Here is a 24365-nt window from a genome sequence, read left to right as displayed (position 1 = left end):
ACAATGTCATCCTGTCTTCTAAGTATTTACACAATATGCAGCACTAAGAAGCTGCATTCTTGATAGTGGGTCTGGACATGAATGTAGACAAAAGTGGCCTGTACAGGAAGTCAGAAACTCTGGAAAAGGAATTTTGAAGTCCTAGTTTATGCATCTCTCTTATTTTGTGGGAAATAAAAATTTATCTCTTTTTGGATGTGCTAATATAACATATTTTTGACCACTATTGCACAATTATTTAATGCATTCAGAATTCAGATATTCAGATGAGTGCTTTGTTTGGTGCTTCTCATGTACCTATTTGATACTGCTCTTGTTCTCCTGTGCGATAGTGCTACCCCAACCTAGCAGCTCTGGGTGTGGTTGCAGCCTTATGCAACTGAAACAATGGGTAACAAGAGATTATTCTTTAAAATACTGACCTATTGAAGTAAGTTACTGGGAATGACTTAAACACACAGGATTACATCTCTCTTCAGTTTATGAAAGTAATTGAGTGGTGTGTAGCATCTACTGCCTAACCCACATCCATGAATCAGTTTATAGATAGGAGACTATATGTAGGCACTGTCTGCCTATTGTAAAGTTTTCCAAATACCTGAAAATGATTCCCAGAACAAGTTCAAAACTATGAGCAGCTAACTTTTCTGTCCTTCCATACAGTTATGTAGGTGTTAGAAGGATATATATGGCAATAGTATATAATCATCATCAGTTGCATTGTATAGAAGACACTTTTTATTCTAAGTCTTTTTAAAACTCTGTCACTGAAACAGTGTTTAATCTGTTTTTTGTATAGCATCTTATGCAGCAGAAGCTTGTAGCATCCTTACAAAAGAACTTTTTGCTCCGTGCTACCCCTATTTGAGTCCCGTTCCCTATTTTGAGCAGTGCAGAAGAGACACTTGCAAATGTGGACAGAGTTGTTTCTGCTCTGCTCTGGCCCATTATGCTCATCATTGCCGAAGATTTGGAGTTGTGATAGATTTCAGAGGAGGTGTCCCAGACTGTGGTGAGTTGCCTTTCACTTCTAGTCTTAAATAATTACTGTTTGAGGACTTTAGAATGACAATCAGAAAATAAAAATAAATTGATATAATCTTCTAAATGAGAGGAGGATTAATTCTAGCACGATGATTTGTGTACAGGGCAAGGTTCTTTTTTTGTCAAGACAGAATTAGTACCAGTGTCTTCAGAGGATTATTCCTTATAGAGTGTGATAATATTAATTTCTTTAGTTTATATGAACTTTCAGTGATGCAAAAGATATTGATAAAACACGTAGTGCCCTCATGTTTGGGTTTGGTTTTTTTTTTTTAATTATAGAATTGTAAACCCTATAAAACAACCCTAAACTGACACCCCTGATGTTTCAATAGGTTTGGCTCCATAAACAAGGCTGAAAATCTTTTCTAAGGAACATTCAGGAATGTAACATCTGGTAGTTTTCATCACATCATGTAATTATCCATGTTGTAATGCATGATAAAGAGGATTTTGGAAAGTTGAGCCAGCTTAAGTACCTCAGGCTGGAGTACCTGTGTGTACATCTAAAAAGACTAGCTTGCTTGCAGCCATTATAGCATGAATGGCTGTGTCCACTATGACTGAATGAATCGTTCAAACCATTTAATTTTATTTTACTTTTTTAGAAGTATAGTTTTATTAGAGTAGTTTTTAGAAGTCACACTTGTCAGGTTTAAAATATGTGAATCTTTATTATTTCAAGAACTTCAGATTTTTTTTTATTTAGAGCTTTATAGGATACATATATAAAAGAAAAGATGGTATGGTGCAACATCTGCAAAGTACACACATTTTATTTATTGCTTTTAACGTTTTCTTCAAGATGCTGTCCATTTCCCAAAGCCCCATGCATGAGAGCCAAGTGTTTTCAGATTCAGAAGAAAAAAAGCTTCAACTGTTCGGTTTCCCCAGTGTAAATCAGGATTAACTGTGCAGACTTCATTGTACTTGTTATTACTGCGGATTTACATCTGTGTAGTTTACACAGCATAGTGCCAAGATAGCAATTTTAGTGGAATTTAATGTGATTGGGAATGAAAGAATAGAGATGTTTATCAGAAAACTGTTGGGAGGTACTTGAGTCTCTTGCACTGTAATTTGAGAGCTTTGTTTCATTTGGACAGCTCTTTCATGTGAAGATACAAAGGAGTACAGTATTTGTGTATCTACCTGTGGCAGAACCTGCCAAGCACTGTCTGTGCCAGAGACGTGCAGCAGTGATTGTGTTGAAGGCTGTGCTTGTCCCTCTGGAATGTATTTGAATTCCAAGACTGAACGATGTGTACAGAGGTAGGTAAAGTTGCAGTTCTAATAGTCACACTCAGTATTTTAGACGACTGTATTTCAAGTCAGTGAAAAGCTATAAACATGTAACCTTGTAGATATTATTCATCTGTAAACTTGGCGGGATCTTAGAATTATACAGAACCCATATGTTGATCAAAAACGGCTCTTCTGTAGTACTGACACTCATCCAACATCACACCAAAGCTAGTTGTTACATATTCTCTGGGTTTTGGCATATAAGAGATACAAAAGGTGTCAATTGTAATGTAGAGGTTCTTCTTTGTTACTGATTTGGTTTGGAATGTGCTCAAATTATATGACAGTATGTATCAGTAGTTACTGAATCAATTTCTTGTATTTAAAAAAAAAAACAACCCCAAAACCCCCACCCACCTAACCAAAAAACATCATCAAAACCAACAAAGCAACCAATTGAACTTTGAACAGCAATTAAGTCAATGGGAATTTTTTTCTTCCTTCAATTTGAGTTAATCACAGTTAAGTGGGTTTTTTTTTTTTTCCTCTACTCCAGAAATGAATGCCCTTGTTATTTTCAAGGAATTGACTATCCCCCTGGAGAAAATGTTATGACATCTTTGGGAAAATGGTAAGATACAAAACTATTTCTTCCTCTGACTGAATGGTGTCTGTTTTTTAAGAGCTCTGTCAAATCATTTTGGCTAGCCTGTTGGTATTTTTTGTTGTTGTTTTCTAATGACACATACAGAAGAAACCTACATCTGTTTTCTATGCATGTCTGGAGTTTCTTTAGAATTTAGGTTTTCAGGCTGCTGTGCTTATAATCCAATATATTGAAGTGCAAAGTAGAGAGAAAAGCCACTATCATTTTGTAGATCCATACTAACGTGGAGAGCTCCAGAAACCCCCAGACATTTCCTGACTGTCCATTCAAGTCTGTTCAGCTAGACCTTCATTGCTATTCTCCTTCCCTATACCAGATTGTAAATCCATTTATGAACAATTATTAAGAATCTGTCTTTGCTAGTATAGATCAGTGTAAAAGAGCAATGTGGCTTTATCACTAAGAAACAACACAAATAACTGTCAACTGCAACCAAAGGTAAATAAGCATCTCTGTTATTGTTCCTTACATTTAGCTTTTGTTCTTGTCTTCTTGTTCTTCCATTTGCCTAGTCATGACATTAAAGAAGAAAACTTGTTAAACTATTCTGTCTGTTGCCAGATGCATCCTTTTCAACAGTTAGTTTTATCTGGAAAAGGTTAAATAATGTGGACAACAAGTTCTGTAAAAAACAAGCTTTCAGAATTTTTTTCTTGAAGTAATGTTTGACCTCTCACTCCCTCTATCAGTTAATTAAAAGCATAACACTTAATTAAAAGCAGAACAGACCAAATCATGTCTGTGATAGATCAGAGTAATACTTTGGTTTGTTGTAAAGGCCATATAAGAGATTAATATTCTCAGACACCTCTTGCAGTGGGGACACTTAGTGAAAACAGACACTCATTCTCACTCTTAATCTTGTTAGCAGCCTAGTGTCCATAAATACTGATTGTTATAAATCTGTATCTTAATCATCGAGTTAGCTTACCTTTACCTTAAGGTAGATTCCCTGGAGAGTACCAGGCAACCCATTCTGCATATGGGGCTGTGCAAAGTTTGGGTGCACTGTTGCCTGCCTTCCTGGATATTTTTGTTCACAGAACATGCGTCAGACAGCACTGGCAGTCATGGGAAGGGGCTTCTCCTGGTAGAGTCTTTGATTTGTATCCTTTTATCCTCCTCCTCCCGGGTCTAGTTTAGCTACTCATGCTAAGTACTATGGTAGCTATTTGGCTGAACGCACACTGATCATGTGATCATCCACAAATGCATTTTTTTAGAAATTACTACAGGTGAAAATCATCTTTTTGTTCATTTCAGTGGAGTTGTTGGGGTCTGGCAGCTTATGTTCCACGTGAACATGTTAATTAAAATATACCCACTGGTTTACAACTGCTAGTCCTTAAGATAAAATAAGAGATCTGTATTTCCTATTTAGTCATGACTTTTGCTTGCTGTGTCACTCTTTCTATTAGAAACAATTATGATCTTTATTATGCTCTCTCTGTCCTTTTTCTTCTCAAGTACTTCCTCTTTGGAACTTCTGCTTTCAAACTGGAATTTTTTCTCATGTTTTGTCTATGGAATAGCCTTTCTGTTCTGTTGTTTTCAACCAGTTCTTTAAAATATTTTCATTGTGATATTGCTGTTATGTCAGCTCTTGAGTTGCCTCCCTGTCAGTTCCCTTTGGTACTGCTTTGCCTGTTGGCAGAGTTATACTGTGAAGTCCTTGAACTAGGACACTTTTCCTGCAGTGTTTTGGGGTGCATCCACAACTCCAAACATCACAACAGAGTGGCTGTAGCATATACACAATTTTATTCTGAATCTGCAGACGTCTTAGCCGTTGCAAAAGAATGGGAGAATAGTGCTGGAGTTCATGGGCTCAGGTTCTCTAGTGAAGCACAGAACCTGAAACGAAGCCAGTGCTGCTACATTTTTCCCTGACAATGAGTTGCTATCAGATCTGCTACCATTTTATAAAAGTACTAGACTATTTTGGCTGGAATTAGATAGGGGCAGACAGTATCATGTTGCTCAGTGCTTTCCTGCATACAGTATCTTGTTAGGGTTGAGATTTATGCAGTTTGCTTGTTTCTTTACTGAACTGTGATATGTAGGGGAAACATGTTTTATCGGTTCCTCTTTGTTTAATATTTTGCTTATGTGAATGGGTATACAAATTACAAGCTTTATGATACACTAACTCAAAATTTTTATTTTGAATTTTGGTTAGCATAGAGTAGTTTGAATTTTTTAGGTTCTGATTATGAACTGTAGTTCCAGTTGGTTCTGATAATACTCACAATAGGTTGCTATTCCAGATTCCCATCATATTGCTGAAGCAAAATTAGTTTGAGACAGCGTGAGGATAAAAATTAGCAACTGCATCACTGTTTCTTCCTGTGGCCCAAGAACAGTAGAATAGTAGAAACACTCATTTTGTTATAAATGAGTGTTGTGATTTAACCCCAGTTGGCAGCTAAGCACCATGCAGCTGCTCACTCACTTCCCCCTCACCCAGTGGGATGGGGGAGAAAATTGGGAAAAGAAGTAAAACTCCTGGGTTGAGATAAGAACAGTTTAATAGAACAGAAAAGAAGAAACTAATAATAATAGTAATAATAACACTAATAAAATGAGAACAGTAATAATGAAAGGATTGGAATGTACAAATGATGCACAGTGCAATTGCTCACCACCCGCCGATCGATGCCCAGTTAGTCCCTGAGCGGCAATCCCCCCTGCCCCCACTCCCCCCAGTTTATATACTGGATGTGATGACACATGGTATGGAATACCCTGTTGGCCAGTTTGGGTCAGCTGCCCTGGCTGTGTCCTGTGCCAGCTTCTTGTGCCCCTCCAGCTTTCTCGCTGGCTGGGCATGAGAAGCTGAAAAATCCTTGACTTTAGTCAAAACACTACTGAGCAACAACTGAAAACATCAGTGTGTTATCAACATTCTTCTCATACTGAACTCAAAACATAGCACCGTACCAGCTACTAGGAAGACAATTAACTCTATCCCAGCTGAAACCAGGACAATGAGATAGAAATTCACTGTATTAGGAGATGTTTTCAGATGCGTAGATTGTTCATGATCCACGTTAGGAGTGGTTGAGAAAAGAGGAAGTTACTAGTCTACTGTTACTGTGTTTTGTATGGGGAAAAGCCATTCCAGTTCAGTACAAAAAACTGTTGCAGTCACAATAGCTTGTGATTGTATTATATTCAACACTGGGGTTTTACCTTCAACTATGGGATAAGTTAAGAACTGTTGATATTGTCAAGATTTTCACATAAACTAATAGCTTGCTTTTCAGCAGAGTTCTAAGCTGATGGTGTGGAAAATGGAGCATAAGAGTACATACCCAGAGCTTGCTGTAACATGTACATATGTGTGTTTAGGGTTTTGTTTCATTTTGCTGCTATTGCTCATTGCATTTTTGTTTTACATAATGATGATTCTGTTATGTGCAGGGCTTGCTTTGTTCTTACTGCACTGACATCTTTGGGAGCAGTATAGTGGTGTATTTCTATATGTAATTTTATGTTAGCCCAGGCATTTTAACTAATAGTAACATTATGTAGAAAGCAAAAATTTGAAACATAATTAATATTCTTCAGGTGTTAATGCAATGCAGACTTTATCCACAGTTCTAACATTCAATACAAACATATTCATAAGTTATTTTGTATTGATTCCTACTGAATGCTTCATTATTAAACAGAAAACATTAATATTTCAGATCTTCCTGGCTCTCTTTACATCTTGATGTATTTTTATTTCAGCCACTGCAGGGATGGAGTAATGAATTGTGATAACAACATAATAGGTGAGTGAAGAGAGAGAAAAGATACTTCAGTTCCAATGAATATGTATCCTCCAATCTCTGTGGAACACCTTATCTGTAGTAGAAGATTGTGCAATATGTACAAATGAATAATTTGCAGCAGGGGATCTGTAATTCAGGAATTACACATTTGTGTGACTGAAAGTGAGGCTGGTGCAAAGCAGCAGCATAACTGTCCAGAATGCTATTAAAGCTGAGCAACATGTTTTTCCCCAGAGCTTTAAAATACTATTATTTTTTTTTAGATTGCTAATGTAAACATGCTTAGCTGCATGAGAAACAGCAGAACTTCAGTAGAACAAAGGTTAGCTTTGCCCCCTAAAACATGGTTGTAGGAACTGAACATTGACATTAATTTTTCCCAGGTATTTTTTCATTCCTCCACAAACCCTGAGTAACTGAAATATGAAAAAATAATGTTTCTTCTGTCATACCTAAAAAAAAAAATGTAACAAGTGCTTTTTCTATTACAGCATATTTTACATGTCGTTAAGTATTATGGTCCATACTGTTATGATGCTCCTTTTACTTCAGTGAGAAGGACTTTTATTTGAGGTTTCAGTTCTAGAATTGCCAACTCTTTGGCCTTCAGCAGAAATCTGTTCCCTGTGCACCTGAAGGCGGTGGTTGTACTGATTTGACAATTACCCAGAACCTCTCTCCCTAATAAATAAATAAACAAAACCCAGCAACCAACCAAAACCACTTTAAAACACTGCCACCACTTTGGGCATTTCTGTTGCACATACGCAGTATGCTCAGCGCAACCTAAAAGCCATTGTGTAGTGGAGTTGTTTTGTTCATAGTCAGTGGCTCCAGCATGGAAAGTTGCATCCAGCTCTCAGACCTTGTATTGAAATTTTTTGCTTTTTTGTTGATTTCTGTTTCTCTGTTGGTAGTACTTTGCATTTCTGTTTTGGAGGGCTGATTCCTAAGTGACCATTTAGAAAGTCATGTCCTTTACTAAACGAGTATATTCATTTCAGTATTTTGTATGAGATTTATAGGGGTTTTGTGAAGCTAACTATGCTCAGGAGAGACAGGCAATTGGATGTTACTGGATGTTACGCTTTTGTGTTAACATATTGTCAATCTAAATCTATTGCATACCTTTATGGAGTACAAAATTTCAGGTGTGAAGACTAATGTGTTTATCACTTTTTTCCCCCAGCACACAGCTGCCCAGTTGGACAGATTTATATTAACTGCAGTAATCCACAAGTTGATCCTGAACTCAGCAGAGAGAGAACTTGTGAGAATCAGCTGCTAAACCTCACTTTCTCAGCACACCTTCCTTGTGTTTCAGGTTGTGTCTGTCCACTGGGGTGAGTACAGACAGATTTGCATCTTTTGGTGCATAAGCATAGATGACTACCTTCAGTAGCCATTGGGTAATTAATTCTGCTGAGGACATACCACATTTCTACTTGGAGAATACGAGGTGTCAAGGGTGAGCATCCAACTTGTGAAGGCTTACCACACAATGATATGGGCCACTGAAGACATAAGAAATAGTAAACCAAAAGACAGGTGGAGCCAAAGGTCTAATACCTCACAATAATAAAAACAAAATAACAAGAATATAGAAAGGGCATTGAAATTATTTGATCCAATCCCTGTACTACAGCAGAATCATGTTTACCCAGGTAATTTTTTTCAGATATCTAACCTCTTATTTGAACATTTCACTGAGGGAGGCTTGTTTCTTCATTCCTAGGCATTATTTACAGTATTCTTTCCCTCAAAAGAATATTTTAATTCTCAGCTGTTTATGCTGAAAATGTGTAGATGAGCTGTTGTGTTTTGGAACCAAGCACCGTATTGCTGAGAGATTTGTGAATATCAAAATAGCGATTATGTGTTTAAATTATGTTGCTTTTGACGGGATTTAGTCTCTTAAGCACATAGCTTGGAAGTTTTTGAGTATTGTCATTCTAAAATTAGCGTTAATGCCTTAAGAGTATCCTCAAAACAAAGAGTAAAAGCCAGATCCTCAGTTGAACTGGATTGAAAGAGCTCAGTTGAAGTCAGTGGACTTGCTCATTTATATGTAGATTTTTGTGTCATGGTAAAAGATTGCTACTCAGACTTCTGTTTTTTACCTTAACATTCAGAAGCATGACATGTCTAACTGTTCACATGAAATGGAACCCATAATTAGTCCAACTCACAATGTGGTACATTGGTGAAAAAAAGTACAGTGCTAAGATAGATTTTGAAATTAACTGGAGGCAGACATTTTCAGAATTGCAAAAACTCATCCTGTTGGACCTGGCTGATACCCTTTAAAGCCAATGGCTACCTTCAGCAGCACTGTATGGCAGGCAAATCAGAAGAGAATAAAAAGTTCATATGATCTATTTTGCTGTGCATGACCACTGGGATTGTGAACTTTTCTACTGTGTCCTGGTGTGAGTGAGTTCTGGAATTTAAGCAATGAAAATGTTTTTTAGCATTGGAAGGCTCAGTGTTAAGTATTGGTGATCCCAAAGCTCTGATAATACATTTGTATAGTTACAAGAGGCAGAGTTTTATGATTTCCTAGAGACAAAAATACAAAATTAAGAAGTTCTGTATTTATCGTAACTTTGGCAAACTTAATTCTGTTCTCCTATGGCTGTACACTGATAGAGCTTGAAGAGATACTGACACAAACTTTTTTGTTGGGCTTTGGGGGGGGGGGGCTTTTTTGTTTTGTAGGACTTTCTCCTCTGTGCTTAAGTTAGAACTAGGAAACAGTGTCACAAGCCTAGGATTTGAACCAGGAATATCAATCTCTACTGATGAAGTAGAAATGACAAAGTACTTATTTGTTTCTATGTGTTTAATATATATAGTCCCAGGTTCTGACTGACAGGGAAGTGCTTATGCAGTGTTTGAAGGACACTTCCTCAAAAGGCAAGGGAACAAGTTTGCAGGTTCTGCCAGTCCTTTTACATGAAATTTAACATGGCAACATCTTGTTTCCGTGATCACAAACTGCATGGTTTGGAATACAAGGTGTAATCCAAGAATCACATATGTTTATTTTAAAATAAACTGAGAATTGTAGAGTTACTTGCAAGCTAGTCAAATCTGATATCTTTTAAGTATTTGTACTCCGTGGTCCTATACTGTATATACATTTGTTTTTATTTGAGATTGCTTTAAGAAAAAATAAGGTGGTCCTGAAGGTGTGTGGCTTTTAGGTATGCTTTTGGAAACACAAGAGACTTTCATGTATTAATTATGCAGGTTCTTTTATTTAAACAACAAATCTTAATGTATTGATTATATTAATAATAGTTGCTTTTGAATTGAAGCTGTTGGATCTGAATAGTCCTAATGTTTTAAGTCAGTCACTGGATTCACACTCACATTTGTACTGCAGATTGACCTCGAGTCAGAGCAACACAGTAAGACAAAACCAAATTGTTGGAAGAGAAAGATGGAACAAATACCATTACCTTCAAACAGCACCTTATCCTATGTTCATGACAGTTCAAGTAGTGCAGGATTCAAATTCACTGTGAATGTGTGCAACTTCAAAATCACCTTTCAAGGCAATCAGTTCTTACTGGTGAAATATAAAACTGAGGTGACATTGTCCACTTTAAAAGGGTAAACCAGCCATGGAATTTCTTTGATCTTAACATTAGTTCTTTACCTGAAATCATTAGTTTCATTACTTTATTCATGCTTTTGTTCCTGTTCGAGATCTTGCATTAGTTTAGCTTCATTCATTATCTGTAAGCTTAAGCAGATTTAAGCAGTAATGAAATCAGTTTAACATGCTTGATTAGTTTTGATTGATTTAGGTAAACAATAAAAAACAAACTTGGTGCAGAAAAGTGAGTATGTCACAGCTGAGAAACCTGTATAGGAAGCTGCATTGTTTCAGGAGGAAGGATTTTACCAATCTGTTCAGTGGGATGATTATTCTTCAGTGATACCATGGAAGATACTTAACACAGAAAGAGAGTCAAAGAACATGTATTTGCAGAAAGTGGTGTTAAGATTTCAAGAGGGCAATATTTTTATTTTGCAGTCTATTTTTCTAGTGTCTGGAGAGTGAAATATTCTTTCAAATACTTCACTATTTGTAGCATTCCTTCTTTGTTGTGCTTAGAGTACATTCTAGTGGAACTTGCATGAAATGGAAATTCAATACAAAATAAGTAAATCATAGTGAAAAGTAGCAGTTGTCTCTGAGTGTGAATCATTTGACCTCCTTTTTAGTCTGCAGTGAATAAATCAGATGCAAGTAACTATGCTGTAAATACTTAAATTTACAGGAGATCATTCCCATTCTATGGGTTACAGTTCTTAAGGTATAAAAATTATGATCATATACTTTCCCTCTGTTTTAGAAGTGATTGAGGTAGAACACTTAATTCTCATGGAACACACATTCTAATATTGTTCCACCCTGCTTCGCTGACATATTCAGTGATTTTTCAGATTTTGTGGTTTTTCTGTTTTTCATCTGGCACTGTTTAAATGGCAATTTCCTATGTTTCCATGCTGCATTCCAGAAAAAGAGGTAATATTCTGTTTACAACACAATTCATAATTTTTCCAGTTCAATCTTTGAATTACACTTTCTGCTTCTGGGTTGCTATGATTCAAATAATTTTTTTTCCTCTTTAACTATACCAAATGTGTGATTTGACATGAACACAGACTCTAACCAGACTGCAGAAGAAACAAAGAGAAAAGACAGAGAGAAAGAAAAAGCGAGGGGAAAAAAAAAAAAAGTAGTATTTCCTATATTTCTGCATACCATGTGACATGTTTACCACAAATGGACTTATGCTGGTTTGTGCCTGTCCTGTTCTGTGTTTTGCATGGTCTCTAATCACACCAATAATGATCTCTGAAACAGCCAGCTTCTGTTCATTGTTCTTTATAACCTGCTCTCATTGTTCTTGTCGAGAACAACAGTCACTTTCCTGAAGAAACTTATTTGTATTTTCTCACTTCCCCCATTGATTTTACCCTTCACTGCACCATGAGTTGGATTTGGCTGTTCTATACTTCATATAGTGTACAGTATAAAAAAACTGTACTGTATACACAATGTATATAGATTTTCAAACTGACAGTTGAGGGTTAGCTGGAATTTTGGTGGCTACTTGGTACTGTTTTGTGCGGGTGTGTGTTCTTGGAATTTATTAACCATATCACTGCAGCATAGAGGCCACAATCATAATGCATATGTAATTATTTTGCCTGATTCACCAACATTTTAGAGCAGCCTCCCTGCTATTTTTATGTTAACCAGTAGTAGTGGTGAAGACTTCATGTAGTCCTTGGGGCTGCAGGAACGAACAGAACTCCATACTGCAATGCCAAGGATCCCTGGAAGGGATTTGCAAATGTTCCCTGTGCATTGTCCTACGAGGCACACAGAAATGAAAAAGGACTGATAATTTAACACAGGATTTGTTAAAGGATTACCTTACAATGCTTTTGAAATATTAATTGATGTCAGAGATGGAATGCGTCAATATTACAGGTTTATCTATGTCATAGGTCACAATATAGAACATAGAGGCTCTACTGGATATAATTGATCCCATGCCTTTTTTTAAAAGCCATTACCCCCCCCCCCTTAAAATTTCCCTTCTCTTAATAGAGGGCCCCTCAGAATAACCAAAGGTCAAATTTTTTTAATATATAAAAATATTAGAAATTACAGAACTTGTAACACTGAGTAACATGAAGGACCCTGCCTCAGGGAGCAGAAGAGTTGTCACGGTGTGTGAACTAAACAATACTAGTTCAGTCCAGCTAAGCTGCACAGCCTGAACTCAACCAGTGATGTCTGATACCTGTGCTAATCCTATTTTTATCAATTTTGAGGTTTTTTGATGGATTCATTTTAAGTATAGCAGGTTCTAATAGCACTTTGGGGTTTAAAGAAAGGATAAATGTATCTTTATGATTATAAGCTGCAGACTGAAGTTGGGTGGGTAGTTTCTGCTCCTTGCTTCCTGATCTCAGCTAATGCTCTGAAATAACCACAAAAAATGCTACTACAGTGAAGAATGGATTGAGACTTGTAAAACTGAGTATGCATCATTAAAAAAGAAAAAATGAGTAGGTATTAACAGATGGGTTTTTTTGTAAAGGGAATTTTCTTCCTTATATGTGACCTTTTAAAAAGTATTTATATATAACTAAGTGCATCTTTTTAAATGTCCCTACTAGAAGAGAAAACTGAACATTGGGGTCCACCTGCTGTATGTTCTTTTTATCCTTTCATTGTCAAGCACCTCATTTGAGAAAAGCTACCACAAGAAAAGCACTGTCATCTTTTTGAAGACATATGCATTTATTTGGACTGACTTGATTAATAATATGCATTAGTGTTATCTATCCATCCATATTTCTATTAACTGAAATATTTAATAATTTCCATGTATATTATACATTAATTCCATCTTGCTGTAAAAACCAAGGCCCTCCAGCCCCTAAATAAGAATAATAAATACAAATTCTGAGGGTTATGTCAATAATTTGCAATACATATTGCCCCAAATGCAAATAGTAATTATTTCTACTACTTCTGTTAGGACCTCAGTGTTACCTACTTATTAGATCTTCCACATTTTTTTCCCTTTTGTGGTTTTGTCCCCTCTATAAGCTATGTTAATTAAACCAACTGCTATACAATTAACTAAGTAAAGGAGTCTGTGCTAACTCCTGGGTATTTTGAAACTTTAGTAAATCTTTGGCATGATTAACTTTGAACTTTAAATCATAACCAAACTTTTCTTCCTAATCAAGGTTATAAAACTAGCTGTAATTTTCTCTTTGTTTCAGTGGTATCATTTCCCTCCTCCCCCCTCCCCCTCCCAATGTTAGTAGTGCAAGGGAATAAAAAATGAATTCTCAGCTGGCTGCTAGTAGGTCCAGGTCACTTAACTTCTCACAGCTCAGCAGCATCCACTACCCAACTTGGTATTTATCAAGAGTGTCAACATCATTGTAGAATGACCAAGAACACAGATTTTGGGATCATAGTTTGAACCATGAAAGGAATGCTTACATGCTTTTTTGAAATACTGGGCTCCATTTCTCCAAGTATGTGTATTTATTTTCATGATCTATGAGTCTGAACCTCAAGAATACAAGATGACGTTGCTCTATCAAAGTTTTCTTTTTTCCCCTCCACTATATGCTTTGTCTATAACTCTGAGCCACCTTTTTAAGCAGGATCTCTGAGAATTTTTTTTTCTTACATACATTTAGGAAAAACAAAACCAATCCCTCAATCTCTCTTTCCCTGCCCCCCACCCAAAAAAACTCCCAAAACTAAAGCGGGGGGGGGGACCCAAAAAGCTGAGGTCCCATTTTGCCAACTTTACAGCCATGAACTTCTGTAGATGTGGCTTGTGGTTGACACTTCACAGAATGGAGAAAGTTAACTGGGATTTTAATTTTCTTGGTACCAAAGTACATGCAATTCCAAAGTACATGCATTTTTTTTTTTTCCCCCAGATTCCAAATGCTTCAATGTTGGCACACTGAGTTATATCATTGAGACATCATGGACATTTGTGGGACCAGGTTTTGATGCTAGTGTTTCAATATCCATCCCAGTTTCTGTCTTGAATGAGTGGTGTGGAGTTACATGGCCTTTCCAGGCTGGACACAGTGTTCTCTAGCATGGTAGGACAAGACTCCACCCCTGAAGACAACTGTTAGAGTATTCTATGTCACAGATTATCTTTTGTGCTGGACCTGGACTGTACTATATTTGGGCCAATTTACTGCAATAAGAATTTTTAGGTCTGTTTCTTTTTTCATCACTTACTGCTCTCATAAAATAGAGCTATGAAAAGATAGTAAACTGAAAGCTGCAGTATTCTGTAATTGTCATGAAGTTTTGTAACTAAGAAAGGAATATCATGCTAGGTTTTTCCTCCAAAAATTTCTAAATTATCACTGTGTTTCTGAAGTGGTGTACTGTACCAAATAACATGTAAGGAGCTTAAAAAAGAAAATTCATCACTTTCTTATTTGCACAAAAAACCCAATGGATTTCATCATCTTATAAATGTGTCTATGGGCAAACAAATCTAATAATGGAGGAAGAATGCTATTCAGTATCAAATATTTTTAGAAAACTAACTTTTAATAGAAGTAATTACGTTGACTGTTTCATGTCTTAAAATATGTCTCCTTAGATGAATTCAAAGTCCTGTCCTTTTGGTATGTTTTTAGTATCCTTTTTCAAAAGACCTACTGCTTCTCAGTTTGGGAAGTAAAGCTCAGAAGGTATTAATATTAGCATGAAAATAAAAGTAGTGTTTTGTTCACACCTCTTCTGGATAGCTCTGCCACTGCTATCATGCTAAGTATTTTTAATCTTCTTCTGGTTTAGGCAGAGTTTTGGAGAGGTCTCTCAGGAAGACTTAATGTTTTCCAGCTAAATAAGGATTACCCCCCATGGGGATACCATCATGGATATTGCACTCTACTGTGCAATTCTGTTACAAAGACTGCATCAGCATTCATGTATTTGGGTGCTTCAGGAATGCATATTTATCCACACTGGGGTTTATTTGCTGATTTCTATTTCTGATGGCTATAGAGTTACAGCATGCTAAAGCTATTGGATTAAAGTTTATTTCCTGTAGCGTTCGCCGCATATCAAGGTGCCGCGATTAGATCACTGATCACCCCCAGACCAGGGAAAGAGACAGATAACACACACAGTGTGAGCGCCAACTTCCGCCTTTTATTGCGCAGTCAATTCCTTTTATACTAACAAGGGTAGGTGGGATTACAGACACATCATAAGGCTGCGACTAACCCTCTAACTTTCCGTGACATCGCGAGATCTTCCGAACGCCGAACCCTACAATTTCCAAAGAGTAAATGTACCTCCATTGCAGTGCCATAACAAGACAATCCAGTTCTTTTCCATCCTCTTCTGCTCCGCAGACTTACTACTCTTTTTGATACATTTCAGTGCTTATTATTTCCTCCTGCAATACTTCCAAAATGCTCTTGGTCTCCTACTTTGTAGTTTACACTAGCTGCAAGCAAATTTCTTTTTCTTTTGTTTTTCTTTTCTTTTTCTGTTCTCTTCTGTTCTGTTCTTGTTCTGTTCTTGTTCTGGTCTTCACAGTAAAACTTCACCAGTATCAGTCATATTCTTGACCACCTTTTTATATTACCTTCTGTTTTTCCATGTGTTTTTAAGAAGAGAATCACTGGACTGTATGTCGTTTGGTTTGAAAGAAAAACTTGGGTTACATTTGGAGTTACTTTCTGAAATTCTTTTTATTACGAAAAGAGACTGGGATGACACTTTGGCATGTGTCTGCAAATACACATTCATTCCCCAAAAGCACAATTAATAAATGTTCATCCCCCCCTGAAGTGTACAATTCTTTTCAGAAGAACCAGTGATGATAGATCAGGGACAGTTACTGTTGTCCTCTTGGCCATTCACAAATGGCAATTTTTTTGGTACCTCACTTTCCCATGGAGTCCTGTCTTAGATGATTTTTAGCACTGGATTACACCCATACTATTTGTGAAGAAAATGGTACTATTGGAGGGCGTGTAGAGAGAGGTTTTAATCAAGTGTTCTTAATTAAAAAAATTGAGTTGTAGCCCTCAGGTAACATTGGTAGATTCGAGGTACAGCTGAGATGACACAGAAAGGTATCAAACATCACACCAACACAGTGACAGTCCAGGTACTTCCTATTTGTGAAATAGGCTGGAACAAACTACAAACCTTAGCCTTCCTTCCCCTCAGTCTTGCCTTGGGATATGTGCTACTTGATGATGACACAGTGTGTACCACTTCCTTATTCAGCTGTGAGAGCTATGGGTACTTTCAGATGACCCCCACCTTCTAGTCCTGATGGGACTGTGAGCAGGGTGGGAGAGGCCCCTGCTTTGAACCCTCTTTTTTTTCTGATGGTCCTCAGTCTCTGCCCTCTTCTTGTGTTCCTTCCCTACACCACAAACTAAAAATAAAACATATGGGGGGAAAAAAAGAAGTGCTTAATGAAAGTGTTCTTACTCTCATTCTTTCAGTTGCTTTGATTAATTCCCATAGTATTTTTCCACTTAGAATGAGACATGTCAAGAGAGTCCCTCTCTTGCTTTATTCTCCTGTTGCAGCAAAACCTGTACCCAGGTTTTATGCAGTGATGAGCATTACACTTGTGATTTGTGAGATGATTTTGCTCTCTTCTGTCCGCAACAATCAGTAGAAGGTGTGTGGAGGCAGGAGATGCTTTTTGCTCAAGGGGACTTCAGAGGAGGCACAGGCAATGCATGAGCCAAATTTTCAGAGGCCTCTGTGGAAAAGGTTGCAGAATATGGGAATCTGCATGAATCCCTGTCATTCTACTTCCTGCTCTTGTTTTGCTTATTCTTACCTACCTTTGGTCTTTAAGCTGCTGCTACAGTTTCTGTGAATTTTCTTTTTTAGGGCCCAATCTGCTTAGCATCAGTAAGATGCTGATGGTAGAGCTGAACAAAGGGGGGTTTCCCAATACTGGGTGAAACTGCAGAAGTGAACGCGTCTGACTATCTCACTTGAAGCACTGACATCAGTGGTTACACAGAAGGATACAGCAAGGATACTAAAACCCCTTTAAGCATTCTGCAAAAACTTAATATTTCTTTATAATAAACTGCGGGGGGAGAAGAGGTGGACTGTAAAAAGCTCCCCAAACGAGTAAGGAAACACTCAGCAGGAGTGTAGTAACTCTCCCTGTCTAGACAGTGAGTGAGCTATAATGAAGCTATTAGGTGCTACAGTAACATTATCAACATCTACTGTTTTTTAAAAATTTGTTTATCCTCCTTTCTGCTTAGGGAAGTCATGGGTGGTGATGGAATTCTGGTGTTAGAAACGTTATCTACTGCTTATTTCATTCTTTTTACCTCCCTTAAACTGTATTACAGGCCTTTGTAGGAAGATCTGTGAAACCCTCAGAGAGCAGATGTGGTGCTGGGGCAGAAGGGTTTGTGGCTGCATAAATCAGTTGGCAGTAGTCTGTTGCCCAGGGGAAGGGAATACGCAACCTGTTGAAAACTGCTCTGGTGGAGACTGAGAGTTTTTTTAGTGTTCTGGTTCAGATTTGTGGGCTTTGCAGAAGCAAAGCAGTGTTTGTTGACTCACAGGACATGCATTGCTTCTCATGATGTCTTTACCAAGTTTATTTGCATATTTGTGTGTATGTGGACGAATAAAGCTATAGATAATAATGAGATAGTAATGAAACTGTATGTTCAGTATGGTGAAGTGTGATAGCTATTGTTGTATCTTTGCAGTTCATTGTAGGTTGGACAGTAAGTATAGGCATCAAGAAAAACGTCTGATACTTCAAAGGGGAGCTGTGCAAGGCCTCTTTGTAGGGTATTTGTGGTGAATTCTTAGATCATTGAAATCTATCCATTTGTTTGGCTTTACAAGAGAGAAAGCTGTTATCGCTTGTTTCAGCCAGGGTAATAATGTGAGGAAAAAACTGCATTTAGTGTTACTTTGTCAGTCTGACACTCTTTGTTTCTGAACATGCCCTGTTTAGTTCTGAGCAGCTTTAAACCAGTGGGAATTTCAGTCTCACAGGTGATTGTCTTCAAGTGACATAATATTTGAAATAACTATGGATTACAAGGAATGCTTTGCATACCCTGGGGGAAAATTACAGTTTTTCAGTTTAGTGGAGGAGGGGGTTTTATGATGTCTGCACATTCCCATTAAGAAGAGCTACAGAGTTGTAAATTTCCGTCTGATAAATAACACACTGAAGAAGAGGCTAAGTCATAGTACACAAATTATGAGTTCATTAATATGAGCAAAAAAAATCTTTCATGATAAATGCAATGTTGAAATCTTTCCTTTTGGGTAACGGGGGGAAAAAAGGTGTCATCACCCTGTTTGTCATGGATGCACTTCACACCTATGATCTCTTGTCCGTGGTGCAGTATCTTGCCCACATTACAGTGCTAAACATCAGAAACACCAAATCTATTTTCTTCAGAAAACTGTTAGGAGCACAGGAAAACCCGTATAAAATTTGTATTACTACAGAGACGTACTGGAATTCTAAACAATACCTTGAAAAAGAAAAAAAGTTATCAGTCCAACAGCACCATTTTAAGATACTTGTTTATTTCCCAATACAAATACATTTCAAAACTTAGCATTTAGAAATAGGGATAATTGTAGGTTGTGTGGTACCTGTAAGAAATCCTTTTACTGTGTAACTAGCTCCAGCTAGTTACTGTGTTAGTTGCTCCAGCATCTTATGTTGTATTGAACAGGATCCTCTGTAGGAACAGATACGGAACACAAATTGGAGCTACAACAGTTAGTGTGAAAGACACTGCTGTAGCTTATCAAGAGTTTACATTTCACAGTTTTGATTTGGCAGATTGATTTGTCATCAAAGGTGGTGTTCTGTCTGTTATTGGACCTTTAGGTCCTATACTGATACCTGTTTGCCTATCTAATAGCATTACAATATTTTTAAAAAATGAATCAGTCTTTGTGAGAAAGACAACTTTCTTGGGCTCAGTGAAAAGATAGCTTTTAAAATAAAATCATTCAATATTTTTGGTATATTTCTTTAGATTTATTTGTAGAATCTGTTTGAGATGTCTATCTAACTCTTATATTTCAATTTTTCTGGATATTATTAAAAGCCACAAATATTTACTTTAAAATTTAGACTAGTTGTTTTATTTAGTCTTGCTGGGCAGGAATTCTTCTGTTCTTTCAATGTTAATGGAATCTCCTTCACAATTTTTTTGAATTTTCAGGTTTTACTCTAAGAGTTGTGATTATAAGCACAAATTTATACATTAGTCTTGAATTGTAAATAGCTATGTGTATGGTTACTTGTGTTATCATGAAAATCACCTCTGAAGGCTGTGAGGATATTTCTGCTAATAAAGTTAAGTATATTTGTGATTGCTTGCATGAAGGTGCTAGTTGTACAGAAATACATACTCAGTTAATTTTGTGCAACCAGGATAGCTCTTTTGATACTGATTAAATTATTCATAGAGCAAGAGCAGTAACTATAGCTGTAGGAAAACTATGCAGCAAATGAAAGCTCTTTAAATCAGGCAAAGAAAAGGAGAGAACAAGAAGAAATTCTCATTTAAAAATTCTTGGAATAAATAAGCTACTGACATTTGATAGAGCACATATTACTAGAGCAAAGGGACATGATGGCTCCTACATCTCTTGGAAGATCTCTTCGCTTTAGTTAAATATATGTTAATTGGCTAACTTACAATAAATTTGGTGAAATTTAGAGGAGGTTTGCAAAATCTTAGTTTCCCTGACCTTAAAATTTTTATGTTAATGCATAAGTCTTCATAGGGTTAGTGGTTGAATGGTTAGTGCCCAAAGTGCTAGCGCTTACTAAAGATAAAATATTCAGGTACCTGTGAAAGGAAATTACCAAATTACTCATATATAATTATTAATAAAATTGTGCCTTTTCAACTTCAGAAGATTTTAAATATTATTTGTTTTTCAGTAATAATAATTTAAAAGTTTAGGAAAATATTTTTGTATCTAGATACCAGGTGTACTTCAGCTGAATGTATATTTTTTGTTCTCATTTTGATAGTCTTGTTAAACATGGGGATGTGTGCTTGGTCGCAGATGAATGTCCATGTTCGTGGAAAGGAAAGGAATACTTTCCAGGTGACAAAGTAATTTCTTCCTGTCATACATGGTAAGCAGAGATCTATTTAGGCGATTATTTCATTTTAGTTGTTTATTTATAGATTGATTATTACTTCATGTTTCTTAATCATAAATTTCACACCAGCTTTTGGTAAATCATTTGCCCTAATTTTGTATTTACATTTGTTTGAAGAGCTATTAAAATGGCATTTTTTTTTTAGGGTTTGTTGTTTCAAAGAGCTTTTACTTAACAAAATAACAGCTATTTGGGATTTTTTTTTTTTAAAAAAGCTCGATTTTAAAAAAAATCACTTTTTTATTATCAAGGCAATCTAAGTTAATATTCCTTGGCCAGTGTTCCTAAAGTGCAGGTAAAATCCTTCAAATATTACACCTGAGTGATATTTGTTAAAGCTTTTTACTTACTCATTTTCACATTTAGCATTGAATCTGAGCAGTCTAGGGATCCAAAACATAGCCCTGTGGCCACAAGTATGGACCCACAACAATGATAAATTAAGATGAGTATGGAGCAACATCACATACTGAGCACAGTAACAGATAAATTGGTTGCTAATTGCGTGTGTGGATAAGATAACCAATGAATCAATCACCTTTTAAAGGAAGTGTTCCAATAGACAAGGGTTGATAGGATCACTCAAATACATGCAGAAACCTATTCCTGTTACTATCCAGTGTTGTAAATGTAGCATATACCCTATAGCTATGTTACTCCGCGAAGCTTCCTTGAGCCCTCTCAGTAGAACATGGTACACTACCATTTCAGTAAGCTTTACAAGAGCTGAGATGTGAATATCTGCAATGATCCTGAAACAAACTTGTTTCATGATGGTCCCTGCTTGTTTTCTTCTCTGAGCACTGTTGAATGTTGCAAGCTGGCGCGAAGCAGCACTATTTGTCGTACCAGAGCCTCAGAAAAATCAGCTGTACTGTCAAGCATCAAGATACTATGGTAGTGGTGTAGCCTCCAGCTTCTCAGCAGAGCAGTTCCTTCCTTTTGTCCCCTTCTTTTAGCTTACCAGGACCATTTAACTGGTGTCACCTGGTAAGCTACTGCTCCTGGCCTGCACAGCTCAGTATAGCCTAGTACAGTGAAGGCTTGTCCAGTCAGCACTATTCACTGCCTTGTCTGGATGTCGTTGCCCCCTCCAGCCTTGTGCTGACTGCCTACCTCTGCCTCTCGTCAGGTCCTCAGTATCTGCTCTAGAAGATATTTGTAGCCCTTTGGTCGACTGGTGAAACGACTTACAAGCCATCTCCACTGGGCAGGCAGGTAAAGCGACCCGGGTTACTCACCCCCTTATTTCCAAAGGCCTCTCCAATTGGACCTGGTGTGGGATTGCCTGCATCAGAAAGAACTGTAATATCCCATTTAATCTTTATGAGACTTCATTAAAGGCAGTAGCAGTGCAGGCAGAAAGACACTGGATATTTAGCCTTCTCTCTTTTTTTCTGAGGCCAGGCCCATTAGTTCATGTACAAATTCTTAACATTGTCATGGCTTTTCTAGTCTTCCACACCCAGAAGCAAAGACAGATCAAGTGATAATGGCTTTTTGGCAATTAGTTGTCCACTGAAAGATTGGATGTCTGTAACAAGCTCTGCTTGATACAAAGTGTATAAAGTCTTAGAGAATGCTGTGTGCGTATGCAGGAGTGTATTTAATAAGTCAAGGGAAATGTGCATTTTTGCTCATGCAAAGCATAAGAATACGCCTGTGCAAACAACCCACTTAGGCACTTACAGCAGTTATGATGGCTTTAGTGTTATTTAGTGCACAGAAATAGTGTTTATTGATACTAAATATCATCTTAATCATATCTGATGTAGTAATAGCAACGTAACTATTAATCTGATTTGTCTATTGAACAGTAAAATGGCAAATAAAATAATTTCTTAAATTTGCAAACCTACCAGTGGAGTGCCAGAAGCTTTCAGCCCAAGCTCTGGGGTCTGACTGAACTGTGGTTCTAGGCTTCCCAAGTTTGGTTTTTAGTGCAACTGCCTGAAATTGTTATCATGTGCTGGCGAGATTAAACACAAAAGGTTATTACACTAACTGAAGGTATCAGTGCAGCATTTTGGTGCTGTGTTCTGCAGGTAAGGTGGGTGGTGCAGTTAGCTATGCTGGTTTGCTGTCATACGTTGAGACCATTGATCAAATGCTGGTTAGTCTGTGGGCTGCTGAATTGGGCCTTCTGTGTTCTTAAACAAATACTTATTGGAAACACTTTTTTTAAAAAGCTAGCTGAAGTTCGGAAGACACTAGTAGTCTGCTTTTCCAAGTAGGACCTTCTGGATTCTGATACTAAATGTTAGTTTACTTAGTATGAAACAAGACTGGTACAGAGGACTTTGAAGACATTGTGTACCTCTTAAGCCCTTCCTTCTCACTGTAAATGTGTTAAAACTCCTGAAAAGAAAAGTATGCAAAGGAGCTCGCTACTTTTCACATGTTAAGAAATGTTTCTGCACAAGCCCTTAACAGATCAGCATGTGGAGGAGGATTTGATTAGCCAAGAGTAAATCTAAAACCTAATGACTCACAGAAAGCATGAGAAGCAGCACTTATTCTTTCAATCCAAATATAATTTCTTCTATTTGCCTCTCTCTCCATAAACTTGATTATGTTCCTGCCTTAGGTACCGCTTTGAGGTGACTAGTGTTAGCTGGGCAAGTCCCACTACCATCTACTTGTGCTTTGGTACAGCAAACCCTTTTCACATGTCCTACTTTTAAATTAATTTAGCCATGTGCTTAGTATATTTATATATGTAGTTATTCAAAACACAAGCAATGAGTCAAATCAATGATGGGATAAGCGGAGTCTTGGAAAATCTGGAAAATGAGGCGAGGTTGGTGCAAGTTACATGCTAAGGGGACAGAAGAAAACATGATACTACTAATAATTGGAGCTGCCTAGTTTTCTAGATCATCGCTGCTCTTTTGAAAACAGTGGTGTTCTGACCTTGTCATATATGATAGCAATATGAACAGAAAAGGAAGTTATACTGACAAAAAACTTCATCCTGCTTGGTGCTTCAGTACATGAGATGCTAAACATGAGTGATTTGTTAAATATTTCCGTAAATCAGATTAATACTTTAGTTGTAAAATATGAAGCATTTCATTTAATCAAGAAATTCAAAATTCAGCATTTTTGAAAATAGACTTAGATATGTGCTGAAATTATATCACATACTTAATTTAACCTATATTTATAAAATATACCTGTAGTAAAGCTATACCAGGGCACCAGTTCTGCGGTCTTTATTGGGGCAAGTTTTTAAGTGTCCAGGTGATTTAGAAACATAAAAAATAAAATTGTAAAAATGACTTGTGGATACAGGAAATGAAATTCTATCCATTATTTATAAATCTTATGTCATTTCTGAAAATGTTATTTAGATTGCAACAGGGTGGTGCAAAAAGAGACATAGTATCCAGTGCTACAAAGCCTCACTGTTAGGCAGTTACAAAGCAAAGGTAATTCGGAAAGGTCTGAACAATCACTTAGTGTATGTGTGACAAAAGCATTTTGATGCCTAAGGTGGCAATAGACAGAACTTGCACTATTCCAGAAGTCCCTAAACTCTTAGGCTAGGCTTTGGGGGTGATAATACCTAGGCATCTGAACAAAAAAAAAAAAAAAAAAAAAAAAGAAGAAGAAAAGCCCAACAACCCAAACCACAGTTCTTTCAAGGAACCTAAGCACCAAAGTAGTGCTACCGAAATTTTTCCTTTGCACTTCTATGAAATTATCGTTCAAGCAGAGACTGAATAAAGATGGTAGTAGTAGGACACATTGCTTGTTGATTCTGAGATTCAGCTTGTATAGAAACAAATGTTCTGTGAGAAGCTGAAAAAGAAAGCTTTATCCTTGTTGCACATTATTGATGGGAGTTACTAGAGAATAAATTGTATTACT

General features: G+C 37.0%; 1 protein-coding gene across 3 annotated transcripts in view; it reads left to right on the top strand.

Moving 5' to 3' along the window:
* Window positions 1-24365, top strand: part of OTOG (otogelin) — a 113828-nt gene that overhangs the window by 34766 nt on the left and 54697 nt on the right. For all 3 annotated transcript variants that reach the window (XM_069803722.1, XM_069803720.1, XM_069803721.1), the window contains 6 exons: window positions 800-1012; window positions 2151-2316; window positions 2846-2920; window positions 6692-6735; window positions 7925-8078; window positions 20358-20465. In XM_069803722.1, the coding sequence (XP_069659823.1) occupies window positions 800-1012; window positions 2151-2316; window positions 2846-2920; window positions 6692-6735; window positions 7925-8078; window positions 20358-20465 (760 nt within the window). The remainder of the gene's footprint in view (window positions 1-799; window positions 1013-2150; window positions 2317-2845; window positions 2921-6691; window positions 6736-7924; window positions 8079-20357; window positions 20466-24365) is intronic.

The sequence above is a fragment of the Haliaeetus albicilla genome, chromosome 16 (genome assembly GCF_947461875.1).
Source record: "Haliaeetus albicilla chromosome 16, bHalAlb1.1, whole genome shotgun sequence".
Taxonomy (NCBI): domain Eukaryota; kingdom Metazoa; phylum Chordata; class Aves; order Accipitriformes; family Accipitridae; genus Haliaeetus; species Haliaeetus albicilla.
The sequence above is the reverse complement of the archived record's forward strand: the minus strand, read 5'-3'. Positions and strand labels throughout refer to the sequence as shown.